The 14017-nt window shown below is 42.2% G+C and overlaps 1 protein-coding gene across 1 annotated transcript in view; it reads right to left on the minus strand.

Moving 5' to 3' along the window:
• Positions 1-14017, minus strand: part of WASF3 (WASP family member 3) — a 74924-nt gene that overhangs the window by 40960 nt on the left and 19947 nt on the right. The window contains exon 2 of the mRNA XM_026454230.2: positions 4783-4925. Within this exon, the coding sequence (XP_026310015.1) occupies positions 4783-4915 (133 nt within the window). The 5' untranslated portion in view covers positions 4916-4925. The remainder of the gene's footprint in view (positions 1-4782; positions 4926-14017) is intronic.

Consider the following 14017-nt stretch of genomic DNA (forward strand, 5'->3'; position numbering starts at 1 on the left):
GGAGGAGGGAGAAACAGCTATTATCACAACAACAAAGAAAAAAAAAGTAGCAAAATCAAACTTATGAAGTATTAAAAAGAAGTTTTGTCATCTTGGCAAAAATGTCATCTCCTTTTTAAGCAAATTATATTGAAACTACATCATAATATCAGTAGGAATTTGATTACAAGATACTGTGATTTTAATTGACCAACTAGCTGACAGGAACAAGAGCATTCAGATTAATCAAGGAAAATGATGAAAAAGCACTCCTAGTTTAATGTTAATTGCTACACTAAACTATCATTATTTGAAGAAAAAGATAATGAAATTCCCTAGCTGGAAAACCAAGTAACACACCTAAAACTGTCTGGCAGCGGCTTTCCTCCCCCGGCCACTCTGATTGCTCACACCGTACTGTACCAGAAGTAACACTCAAAGAAAAAAATCTGAAAATTAAGAAAGACTTAAAAAATTTTATTGGACAAACCTTTGAAACTGGTGATCTTTTTAAACTATATGGTCATTCATGTTACAAATTTCCTCTCTTTCATCTCTATGACTGTTACTAAATTCAATACAGTCTCACTGGAAAGATTTCAATTCCCTGAAAAGCCTGTTAAAAATTTAACGCTGACAAATTTCTCACCCTTGAAGTCAAGTGTCTGATCTGGATGTAGTACGAGCATATCCAGAGCTAAAAACCTACAGATTTCCCAAAAGTGATGTAAAGTTGTAGGACCTTCAGAATTCCATTTGCTATCTAAGACCAGATACTTTTCTTGCTTTATGCAAAGTCATTTAAATCCTCATAACCCTCAACTGTCTCCATAAATGTGACAAGAATCAGAATGATCAGGTAATTCTCTTCCTATTTAGAAAACACCAGAGACACTCCCTGTGGAGTCCTGGTCTGTTTTTCCTTCCCTAGAACAATTAGGTGCCCTGGGTTTTCACAGTAGGTCTCCCAGGGCAAGTCCCCGCTGCTCAAGCAGGGATGACCAGTGTAGGCTCAAGGCAAATCCCTAAGTTGCGCTGGCGTTTCCCTTAAGATACATATGTAGAGAAAGTCTAGTCCCCCCGTGTATCACTTATAGGAAGCAGGTAATTATACATCATCTATCCCAATCTGTACCTGAAAATGAATTTCTACTGTGGGGAGTGGAGATAAGGGTGGGAGGGGAGTGACACAGGTGTGGGGGTGAGCAGGGAAGTAGGGGGGATTCAGACGATCCATTCTCATTTGAACCCACTGAATAATGGCCAGGTAGGTACTCAAAGGAATTTAAAAAATGATTATGTTTTGACTTTATCGTAGGAATGAATATACTGTAAAAGAAGACTTTTAATATCATAGGTTCATACATTCCTAAATTTTTTTAAATACCTGATGAATGATTACAAAATTTAAAAATAACATAAAAGCATTCCTTTAAATTCTCTTATTCTTCCTAACAACTTTAGCTCATATACATTTGCATGTAACTTTCCTCATCCCCTGTAATATATTAATACCCAGTGGGAAACCACAAACAACTAAAGATTCATGCAAAACACTGTCATTTACTACGTGCTAGTGCTGTCTTACAGCAGGTTGTAATAACTGCATATCTGTTTCCTACTTTGTAATCATGTTGATGTGACTTATCAATTATTTTTTAAATTATAAATGTGGTTAACTTCTAAGTAGAACCCAATTCAAAGTTATCTGCTGTCTCCTGTACTTACAGGGGTGCTGAATGAATAAACACTAATAAACTACAGATAATCTACTTTGATATTCTATCACCAATCAGTAATTCAGTGTCACAGGCAATTTGACCTACGATGATAGCAGAAGACCACAGAGTAGGTGGCTTACAAACAATAGAAATTGATTTCTCACAATTCTGGAGGCTGGCAATTCCAAAGTCAAGGTGCCAACAGATTTGATGTCTAGTGAGGGTTGCTCTCTCTTCAAGACAGTGCCTCACTGCTATGGCATCACTAGGCAGAAGGGGCAAGGTGTCTCTCTCAGGCCTTTTTAATAAGGGCACTAATCCTATGCATGAGGACCCCACCTCATGACCTCTTACTTACCCAAAATCCTAGCTCTAAAGACCATCACAATCAGGATTAGGATTTCAATGTGGAATTGCCGGGAGACACATTCGGTTCATTGCACTCAGTTATCTTCATTTTCCAAAATTACATCCCTGGCAATATTTATCACTGTGCCCCTCCTTCTGTAAGGCTCTCTGGGTTGTAAGCCCCAGATGCACTCAAGGAACCTGAAGTGAGGAAGGGTCACCGAGGACACCCAAGCCCTGTACCGCAAATGGGAGGGGAAAGCCATCCTGGGTAGGTCTAGAAACAGCTGCTGCCTCCACCTTGTGGGCCTCGCGGTCTCGCTCACACTCTTGCTTCTCTTTGTACATCCTTCTTTTGCCTTTCCTCACTTCCCCCGGTTTCTCCTGGGTTTTGCCCCTTCCCACAACTTTGCCTAACAGGTGGTCATTATGGCTTTTTCACCCCCAGATGACATTTTAGCTGTAGGTCCCATAAGAGACCAGCAAATTCACTGCATTTCTTAGTTCAAACTTCCTGAAAGGATCTGACTGACCCAGCTCATCGTTTCAATCCAGACACATGTGTATCTAATTTTGTGGGTCATCTCTGGTGCTTACTAGAAGCATAATCTCTGGGGTGATTCCTAGCATCCTGTTTTAAAGCTCCCCAAATGATTCTGATAGAGAAGCCAGGTTGAGATGCACTGCAGTAGCCTAACTCAGAACTGACTATCCACTAGGCAGGTTCCCACCCGTGGTCCAATCACGAGGCTACAGTGGATAGGGTGGTACAAAACAACCAAAGCTAGAGTGGTTCCCTACTGCTGTTGTATCAAATTACCACAAACGTTAACAGCTTAAAATAACACAAATTATTATCCTACAGTTCTGGGTGTCAGAAATCAGAAATGAATTTCACTGGGCTAAAACTAAGGTACTGGCAGATCTGTGTTCTTTCTGGGGACTTTAGGCTAGAATCAATTTCCTTGCCTTCTCCAGCTTCTCGAGTCTGCCTGCATTCCTTGGCTCATGGCCCCTTCTTCCATCTTCAAAGTCAGCAATGGCAGCTGGGTCTTTCCCACATCACGTCACCCTGGTGCTGATTCTTCCACCTCCCTCCTTTCCCATTTAAAGGACCCTTGTGGATTATACTGAATTGAACCAGGTAAACCAGGATGAACAGCAACCTTAATACCCTCTTACACGTAACATACCACATCCACGGGTTCCAAGGATAAGGACATGGGACATATCTGGAGGGGCTATTACTACTCTATTTACCAGAAGGGCCATGTAGAACAAGGCATACTGTGTGGGCAGATTCACTTACAAGAGACTGTGGCTAAGCAAACACCATAAACACAACTAATACAACACTCCACTGAATATTACAGCATGAGATACAGATTGATTATTAAAACTCTCACAGTTTACGTTGGCTTTCATCAGTTACACTTTGTGCCAACAGGCATTTCAGCCATCAAAACAAAAGACTAAAAGCATTCCTACAAAAATAAATACAAATAAAAACAATTTTACCCTTCAATAATTTACAAGGAGTCTTCATGTAATTATGTGAATTTGCATATTTTTATCAAGAACCACTACCAAAAATCAATCATAATAGAGCTTAGATTCCAGAAAAATTTTATTTTAAAAAACATTTTATGTAATTTCCTTACATACTTTTGCCTTAGCTAATGATTATAGATATTATTAAAAATATATCGGTAACAATATAGTACAATTCTATTAAAGAAACCAATACTTATCTGCAGCATTTCTTCAAAATAAATAAAAGTAATTGAGTTAAAAAAATTTTGCCCTTTGCTTGAGGCTACCAATATGGGACATTTCATGGGAGATTTCCTAGTTATTAACAGAGTTTCTGCAAAATTTAACTGTGAAAACCTGTCACCAAAAATGCCACATAAACCATCTAAACTGAAAAGGAGTAGGATGAAGTGAGAAAACGAGATCACGAAATAAATGTAAAAGTTAGGGGAAAAGTAGTGCAACTTCAAAAAGCTTTGAAGGAAAAAGCATTTTCATGCATATTTGAGTCTTATAAAATATTCTTTGGATATTTAATGTTAATATTCAAAATTAGAATAAGAAGCAGCCTTTTCTTCCTATGCTTGCATTTGCCATACATCTACGCATGCAAATACATACATAGTACCATACATACAATAATTAGCTGATCTGTTCACCTCAATCTGGAAGTCAGTATCTGCATTTTAACTTTTAGTTGGTTAAAATCGGCAAATCTATTGTTTGGCTTTATACTATGGTTCATTTGGGATGTTATTCAATCAACAAATATTTATTGAGTAGGTACTATGTGCCAGGCATATCACAGGTGTTAACTAGTTTTTAATCTACTACACTTAAAAAACAAAACAATTGGTACTACTCAAGTTTAACAAAATAATTCATAATAATCGGTAGTTTAAAAAAAAACTAATTATCTTCATTTTCAAAAGCTTTTAAAAATTAACACTATTTTAAATCTGCACATTTGATCTTATCTAATAATTTTTGAGTTGGTAACAGCATCACATCTTCATTGCCTGAAGTTAAGCATCACAAGCCCAGTACGGGTGCAGTGGTCAACTTCACACTGGGACATACAGAAGGAGAAAGGATCTTTTCCTTAAAGCTGCAGTCTCTTCTTTGGACAATACTTAACTATTAAAATCAATTTGCTAACAAAAAGGTAATGTCACTGGTAATCAGAAAAAAGATGACTTACTCAGACTGCTCAGCTGGCGTATGATAGCGGCAAGAGTACTATTGGTCACACATTCAAGTTCGCTGGTAATTCCTTCAGGCAGAGCTCCCCGGCACAAGTGCCGGGGCTCAATGTTCCTCTTCACCAAAGGCATGGCTCACAATCTGAAAATTGAAAAGACATTCTTTATAAGCTCATACTCACATTTTAACAAATCTGGAATTTTAATTCCCTTGAAAATTGATAATTTTCCAGGAATTTTCGTTATCCTAAAATTTCTATGTGACAGAATCAGCTACAATGCAACAAATAGTTAATTACTGTAGTGAGTTTTACAGATCCTGAAGGTCTATGTATAGTATAATCTCACTTCATAGAAAAATAATACATGCCATATTTCTGACTTCTTTCTTCATTGAAATGAGGAGAGAGAGGAAAGGCAGAAAGTCCACATGGTACCAAGAGCAAGAGAGGAGACAAGAGCCACAAACCTGAGGCCACTTAACCAGATTAAGAGACAGGAAAGGCCATCACTGTGACATCACCCCAGTTGCCCCACAGAACTGGTGTTTATGGTTTCTTTGAATAAACATAGAAATTGACCCTCTGAGTCTTGAAACCTGAGCAAGTTCCATTTGTCTTATCTGAATTGCTTTCTCAGGCAACCATCCATCAGGCCTTCCAGGTAGTAGTAAAAAACTAAAACTTACTAGGTCATCTCATCTGGACCATGAGAAGTCAGACTCCTCACCCATCACGACTGCCTGAGACCACCTGTTTCCTGTTGACCAACTCCCTTCCTTATCTCTCCCTAATTCCTGTTTTTTTAATGTATGGTTACATTTCTTCCTGCTATATAAACCCCTAATTTTAGTAGGTCAGGAGGATGGATTTGAGGCTTATCTCCCAGGTCCTTAGCTATGGCACCCAATCAAAGCTTTCTTCCCTGGCAACACTCATTGTCTCAGTGATTGCCTTCTGTGTGGCAGGCAACTGGACCTAGACAAACCTCTGGCATTTGGGTACACCTAGACTGCTAACTGGGGGCAGCAGGTGAATCTCCCCATTTACTATCCCAAGCAAGTAAACCCACCTAAGCCACAGAACCTCCCCCTCCCTACAAAAGGGCTCAGGAGTAGGAGGCACCAGGTAAGTGCAAAACGGGAATTGAGGGGAGACAAAACAGGAGGGGTGGCTTTTAAAACTCCATTTAAGAATGACTTCCCCCTTCCTGGGCTGCCCCTCCTCCACCCAACCCAGGATGTTTTCCTCTCTGGAAAAGAAAGGTAAATTGAAGAATCTGAACTTGGGACTCCAGCCATAGCTAAAGGTAGGGGGAGCAAATGTACTGGAAACAGGAAATTAAATCAAAATCTACAATGACTGGTGAGACAGCTCCCCTGACCCCTTGTTCCACTTGGCTCCTAGAACACAGGCAGCCTGGCTTTTACTCCCATCCAAAAAGACTGGAACATTCCTTCCTGGGGAATATTTGAAGAGAAAAGATCTACAAATATGAACACCAGGGAGGGAGGCTTTCCCCTGTTGAAACTGCCAGCCAGGCAGTTAACAACCTGTCAAAATCTCCCCAAGCGCCAGTGCCTCAGACTTAAATAAGAGTCAAGGATCACCGGACACTTCAGGAAAGCCTTCTCCAACATCCTAGGCATCCCTTCCACCCGTCTCACCCCTCTCTTCAAAAAGATGATAGGCTGGGCTCAGTGGGTCACGCCTGTAATCCCAGCACTTTGGAAGGCTGAGGTGGGTGGATCACTTGAGGTCAGGAGTTCGAAACCAGCCTGACTAACAAGTGAAACCTCGTCTCTACTAAAAACAAAAACAAAAACAAATTAGCCAGGCATGGTGGCGGGTGCCTGTAATCCCAGCTACTCAGGAGGCTTAAGCAGGAGAATCACTTGAACCTAGGAGGCAGAGGTTGCAGTGAGGGAAAAAAAAAAAAAAAAAAAAAAGAAATGATAAATAAAATCTCAACTTTCAATTAAGGAGTTTGTAGAGTTTCAAACCTCCTAATCATACAACCAGCCTCATCTTCATACAATACTGGAAAATTCAATGACTGGAATATATTTTCATTTTGACAAGATTATTGATACAGTTTGTTTATCCCCTCCAAATCTCATGTTGAAATGTGGTCTCAGGTGTTGAAAGTGGGGCCCAGTGGGAAGCTTTTGGATCATGGGGGTGGAGAGCTTGGTGCCATCCTCCCAGGGTTACTAATTCCAAGAGATGGAAAACAACTCACCTAAGAGGGCCCTCTTCAAATGCAAACCAACCAATCCAGAGCCCACATACCTATCACCTCCTCCATGAGGCTCTAACACTCGCAGCCGCTACCCACTGCAAATCACCCCACGGCCAAACTACTAGACAACTAGAAACAGCCCCCAAGCCCACCAAAACTATTCAAACCCGCCAATTCTGAGTCTACTTCCCCTGCTTTGTACACTCCTTCCCACAGAAACCACAAAAAAGGCTCTGGTCCACAGTTCTCCCTCCCACTCTGCCTCCTGAGGGACCCTGGGATTTCTATGTGGCCCTGCGTGGTGTGGTGTGACCCCTCCTCTTGGGAACTGTGGTAACAAGCTATCTTTTCTACGGCAATTGTCTCCTAATCTGTTGGCTTCACTATACCTCACATTTTCTATAAATACACTCTATTTTAGAACAACAGGGAGCTCTGAGAGGGATTCGGAAGGGAAAACATGTCGGCACTTCATTCATTTCCCCATTTACCATCCCAAGCAAACTGTAGGAGTCTCTATGCCTGGCAGAGGCAGGACTGACAGCTGTCTTCTTCCCAGATGAACTATAGGCTGCCTGAATTTGGGACTGAATCCATGAATTCTGTGTTCCCCACCATGCCCTGAACAGTCCTCAACACAACCTGATTATTCTAAAATGTTTGCTGACTGTACAGCCAGAGACATTTACATATATATTTCTCTTTGGCCTTCCCTTGGGGTACTTCACATATTGTTGTTCCAGGATTGCAGCGTTGACTAATTAATCCCCAGCCTTCATTTCTCACGTTCATTAAACCTCTATTTGGAGCTCCTATGCCTGTATAAATACAAAAGACAACAGACAGAGGCCATGCTACCTGTCTACAACTTCAGAAAAGAGGGCTTTGCAGCTCTTTAAAGTTCTAATCATGTAGTAATGATTTTTATGGCTTTAAAATTCAGTCCCAATTACTTGTCTTAGTTTAGTGGTGCTATAACAGAGTACCTGAGACTGGGTAATTCATAAAGAAAAGAGGTTTATTTGGCTTATGATTCTGGGCAGCTGCACCTGGTTAAGGGCCTCAGGCTGCTTCCACTCATGGTAGAAAAGAGGAAGACAGTGGGTGTACGCAGAGAGATCACATGGTGAGAGAAGAAACAGAAACCAAGGAAGCCAGACTCTTTTTAACAACCCACTCTCACAGGAAGTAATCCATTCCCACAAGAGAGAGAACTTACCACACAAGGAAAGCACTAATCTGTTCATAAGGGTTTCCACTAGGCCACGCCTCCCAACATCGCCACACTGGGGGATCAAATTTCAGTATCAGTTTTGATGGAGACAAACCACATCCAAAGCACAGCAGTACTCTAACAAACGTATTCTTCTCCCAGACAGCTTTTATCTTCTCTAACACGAATTCAGTTTTGAATAAATTGAAGAGCAAGGAAGAGTCAAAGGAAAAAATGCTGGGTCAGTGATTACCCTTGAAAATACTTTGCAATTACAAAAACAAACATTTAATGAACTAATCCAGTTAGTCACCAACAGAATACTTAAGTTATGTCTCTTGATTCCTTTATTGGAAGAACTATGACCCATCCAAATCATTCTTCAAAGTCTGTCTGTGAAGAATAAAACAATGATTGCTAATGAAATGTTTAGGACTATTAGAGGTTATATAAAGTGTTTATTAGTGTTAGGTCTGTAGTTTGTCCAGCTTTTCTGGCAAATGTCTCAATTTAGACAGAGACAACCCGGTTCACGTAACTGTGAACTAGATCCCAGACATGGCTGAAACTGGGCCAGGGTCCTTCCCTAGGAATTTGTAGGTGGGACTACGCTATCCAGCTTGGTCTGGCTGCTCTCTTCAACTATGGAAATGGGTAACTCCCACCACATGAAATGGGGAATGACAAAACTAGTCTGCAGCAAGAAAGCAGGATGAAATAACTGAGAAAAGTTGACAAAGATGAATTAAAGATAAGAATTCCCCGACGGCTCTGCTGAATCTCCCTTAGACCTCATGGCAGACCAGGAGAGCTCGCTCACACCCAGCCCCCTCTCCTCCCCACTGCAAGGGTCAGGTTTGCACTGTGGTTTGATGCCTCCCTCAGCCTCCCCAGTTTCTACCCCCTTTCCTTTCACATAGGTGGGTGGTATCCTTAATCAAATCCTGTAACTGTGATCCCACCTTGGTGTCTGTTGCTCAGACCCAGACTAACCCAAGTGGCCCTGAGAATGATCTGAGAAAGCAGGTGCTGAGATGGGGGGTCTGGGACATGCGCACAGACAACTCTGCAGTGGAGGATGCTATCCTAACTGATAGGAGGGTAGTCCCTGGCACAGGTCATGGCTCAATTGCTAAAGATTACACTGACGGCGACCTGGAAAATGTCCAAATGAAGGGATATGCTTCATGTCCAAGGCAATAATGCAGATTCAGCGGGAAAACGCCAGAAAAGCAGCGGAGTTGGCCAGTCACTGCTAAAGTCATACTAATGTCCTGCATAAGGATAATGGGAGACTGAACTGCAGTTAACAAGCAGTTACCAGCTAACTGTGAGAGCAACAGGGCCCTCCTAGTGGGTACAAAGCAGTCTCCGCCACCACCTGAACTAGATGGGTAGACACAATGGAAAGCTGTGGGTTTCCAATTTCCAAGGTCCAATTGTGAGAGTTAAGAGCTGGAAATGTTTAAATCTCAGCCAAGGCAGGTGAAGTATGCAGGTCTGGGCCCTGAGAGAGAAAACCTGACATCCTGAAAACTGGGATGGGGAATTCTAGATGAATGCCTATGATATTGTTGAGTCCAAACAACCTACCTGCAAGTCCTCCAGTTGGGACCCTCTGGGCTTGCACTTGGCTGAGTTGGAAGATGCCGCAGAGGCCTCTCCCTCACAGGGCAGCAGGCACCCTCTCCCTACAAGCATTATATGCAACTCTTCTTTCTGGATGCTAAGTCGATAACAAAATACGAATCCCAGCAACAACCTAGCTGTGAAAGTGTCGGGCCTAAGAGAATAAAGAGAGCAACAGTGCCATGCTGACTGGACAGAACAAGCACAGGGTGGCTGGCACACAGGAGTCCTTGGTAAGACACATATGCTCCAGAGGGTGGCAGATAAGCCCTCTGAAGATTCCGGGTCTGGCAGCTGCAGTGAAGTTTGGAGAGACCCAGTGGTCAGGGGCATGCTGGGATATCTCCTCCTAAGGAAAAGACAATTTGCTATATCTTGCATCCCCCAATCCAGTGCCGATTAGGTTGGGTTCTGGGGGCAACACACCTGGGATATGGCTCTGGTCCACAGACTGCATGACACAGCAGTTACCAGCTTTGAGTGGGGCTCAGAGAAAGAAAGGACCCTTCAGCAGGTGCAGGTTGTGGTGCAAGCAGCCTGGCTGCCAAGACTGTATGATCCAGCAGACCCCAGATGGTGCAGAGATATTGTTGGTAAAAAATAAAAATAAGTTCTGTTCCAAGATGGCCAAATAGGAACAGCTCTGGTCTACAGCTTCCAGTGTGATCGACACAGAAGACAGGTGATTTCTGCATTTCCAACTGAGGTACCTGGTTCCTCTCATTGAGACTGGTTGGACAGTGAGTGCAGCCCACAGAGGGCAAGTCAAAGCAGAGCAGTGCATCACCTCACCCAGGAAATGCAAGGGGTTGGGGGATTTCTTTTTCCTAGCCAAGGGAAGCCATGACAGACTGTACCTGGAAAAACGGGACACTCCCAACCGGGACAGTCCCACCCAGGACACTCCCATCCAAATACTGCACTTTTCCCATGGTTTTAGCAACCGGCAGACCAGGAGATTCTCTCCCTGGCTCAGCAGGTCCCACGCCCACGGAGCCTTGCTCACTGCTAGTGCAGCAGTATGAGATCAACCTGCAAGGCAGCAGCCTGGCAGGGGGAGGGGCGTCCGCCATTGCTAAGGCTTGAGTAGGTAAACAAAGCAGCCAGAAGCTCAAACTAGGCAAAGCCCATTGCAGCTCAGCAAGGCCTACTGCCTCTCTAGACTCCACCTCTGTGGGCAGGGCATAACTGAACAAAAGGCAGCAGAAACTTCTGCAGACTTAAACATCCCTGTCTAACAGCTCTGAAGAGAGCAGTGGTTCTCCTAGCATGGTATTTGAGCTCTGAGAACGGACAGACTGCCTCCTCAAGTAGGCCCCTGACCACCATGTACCCTAACTGGGAGACACCCCCAAGTAGGGGCCGACAGACAACTCATACAGGCAAGTGCCCCTCTGAGACAAAGCTTCCAGAGGAAGGATCAGGCAGCAGTAATTGCCGTTCTGCAGCCTCCACTGGTGACACCCAGGCAAACAGGGTGTGGAGTGGACCTCCAGCAAACTCCAACAGACCTGCAGCTGAGGGACCTGTTAGAAGGAAAACTAACAAACAGAAAGGAATAGTATCAACATCAACAAAAAGGACATCCACACCAAAACCCCATCTGTAGGTCACCAACATCAAAGACCAAAGGTAGATAAAACCACAAAGACAGGGAGAAACCAGAGCAGAAAAGCCCAAAATTCTAAAAACCAGAGCATGTCTTCTGCTCCAAAGGATTGCAGCTCCTCGCCAGCAACGGAACAAAGCTAGACAGAGAATGACTTTGACGAGTTGACAGAAGTAGGCTTCAGAAGGTCAGTAATAACGAAATTCTCCGACCAAAGGTACATGTTCTAAACCATCACAAGGAAGCTAAAAACCTTGAAAAAAGGTTAGACAAATGGCTAACTAGAATAAACAGTGTAGAGAAGACCTTAAATGACCTGATGGAGCTGAAAACTGTGGCACGAGAACTTCATGATGCATGCACAAGCTTCAATAGCCAATTCGATCAAGTGAAAGAAAGGGTATCAGTGATTGAAGATCAAATTAATGAAATAAAGTGAGAAGACAAGTTTAAAGGAAAAAAAGTAAAAAGATACAAACAAAGCCTCCAAGAAACATGAGACTATGTGTAAAGACCAAATCTACGTTTGATTGGTGTACCTGAAAGTAACGGGGAGAATGGAATCATGTTGGAAAACACTCTTCAGGATAGTATCCAGGAGAACTTCCCCAACCTAGCAAGGCAGGCCAACATTCAAATTCAGGAAACACAGAGAATATCACAAAGATATTCCTCGAGATGAGCAACTCCAAGACACACAATTGTCAGATTAACCAAGGGTGAAATGAAGGAAAAAATGTTAAAGGCAGCCAGAGAGAAAGGTTGGGTTACCCACAAAGGGAAGCCCATCAGACTAACAGTAGATCTTTTGGCAGAAACCTTACAGGCCAGAAGAGAGTGGGGGCCAATATTCAACATTCTTAAAGAAAAGAATTTTCGACCCAGAATTTCATATCCAGCCAAGCTAAGTTTCATAAGTGAAGGAGAAATAAAATCCTTTACAGACAAGCAAATGCTGAAAGATTTTGTCACCACCAGGCCTGCTTTACAAGAGCTCCTGAAGGAAGCACTAAACATGAAAAGGAACAACCGGTACCAGCCACTGCAGAAATAAAACAAATTGTAAAGACCCTCGATACTATGAAGAAACTGCATCAATTAACAGGCAAAATAGCCATCTAACATCATAATGACAGGATTAAACTCACACATAACAATATTAACCTTAAATGTAAATGGGCTAAATGCTCCAATTAAAAGACACAGACTGGCAAATTGGATAAAGAGTCAACACCCATCAATGTGCTGTATTCAGGAGACCCATCTCATGTGCAGACACACATAAGTTCAAAATAAAAGGATGGAGAAAGATCTACCAAGCATATGGAAAGAAAAAAAAAAGGGGGGGTTGCAATCCTAGTCTCCTATAAAATAGACTTTAAACCAACAAAGAACAAAAGAGAGAAAGAAGGCCATTACACAATGGTAAAGGGATCAATTCAACAAGAAGAGCTACCTATCCTAAATATATATGCACCCAATACAGGAGCACCCAGATTCATAAACAGATTCATAAAGCAAGTCCTTAGAGACCTAAAAAGAGATTTAGACTCCCACACAATAATAATGGGAGACTTCAACACTCCACTGTCAATATTAGACAGATCAATGAGACAGAAAGTTAACAAGGATATCCAGGACTTGAACTCAGTTCTGCACCAGGCAGACCTGATAGACATCTACAGAACTCTCCACCCCAAATCAACAGAATATACATTCTTCTCAGCACCACATCACACTTATTCTAAAATTGACCACATAGTTGGAACTAAAGTACTCCTCAGCAAATGTAAAAGAACATAAATCACAACAAACTGTCTGTCAGACCACAGTGCAATCAAACTAGAACTCAGGATTAAGAAACTCACTCAAAACCACACAATTACCTGGAAACTGAACAACCTGCTCCTGAATGAGCACTGGGTAAATAATGAAATGAAGGCAGAAATAAAGATATTCTTTGAAACCAATGAGAACAAAGACACAACATACCAGAATCTCTGGGACACATTTAAAGCAGTGTGTAGAGGGAAATTTATAGCACTAAATGCCCACAAGAGAAAGCAGGAAGGATCTAAAATCGACACTCTAAAAAGAACTAGAGAAGCAAGAGCAAATAAATTCAAAAGCTAGCAGAAGGCAAGAAATAACTAAGATCAGAGCAGAACTGAAAGAGACAGAGATACAAAAAAGCCTACAGAAAATGAATCCAGGAGCTGGTTTTCTGAAAAGATCAACAAAATTGATAGACCACTAGCAAGACTAATAAAGAAGACAAGAGAGAAGACTCAAATAGATGCAATAAAAAATGATAAAGTGGATATCACCACTGATCCCATGTAAGTACAAACTACCATCAGAGAATACTATAAACACCTCTACGCAAATAAACTAGAAAATCTAGAAGAAATGGATAAATTCCGGGACACATACACCCTCCCAAAACTAAACAAGAAAGAAGTTCAATCCCCAAATAGACCAATAACAGGCTCTGAAATTGAGGCAATAATTAATAGCCTACCAACCAGAAGAGGTCCAGGAC

Source organism: Piliocolobus tephrosceles, chromosome X (assembly GCF_002776525.5).
Source record: "Piliocolobus tephrosceles isolate RC106 chromosome X, ASM277652v3, whole genome shotgun sequence".
NCBI lineage: Eukaryota > Metazoa > Chordata > Mammalia > Primates > Cercopithecidae > Piliocolobus > Piliocolobus tephrosceles.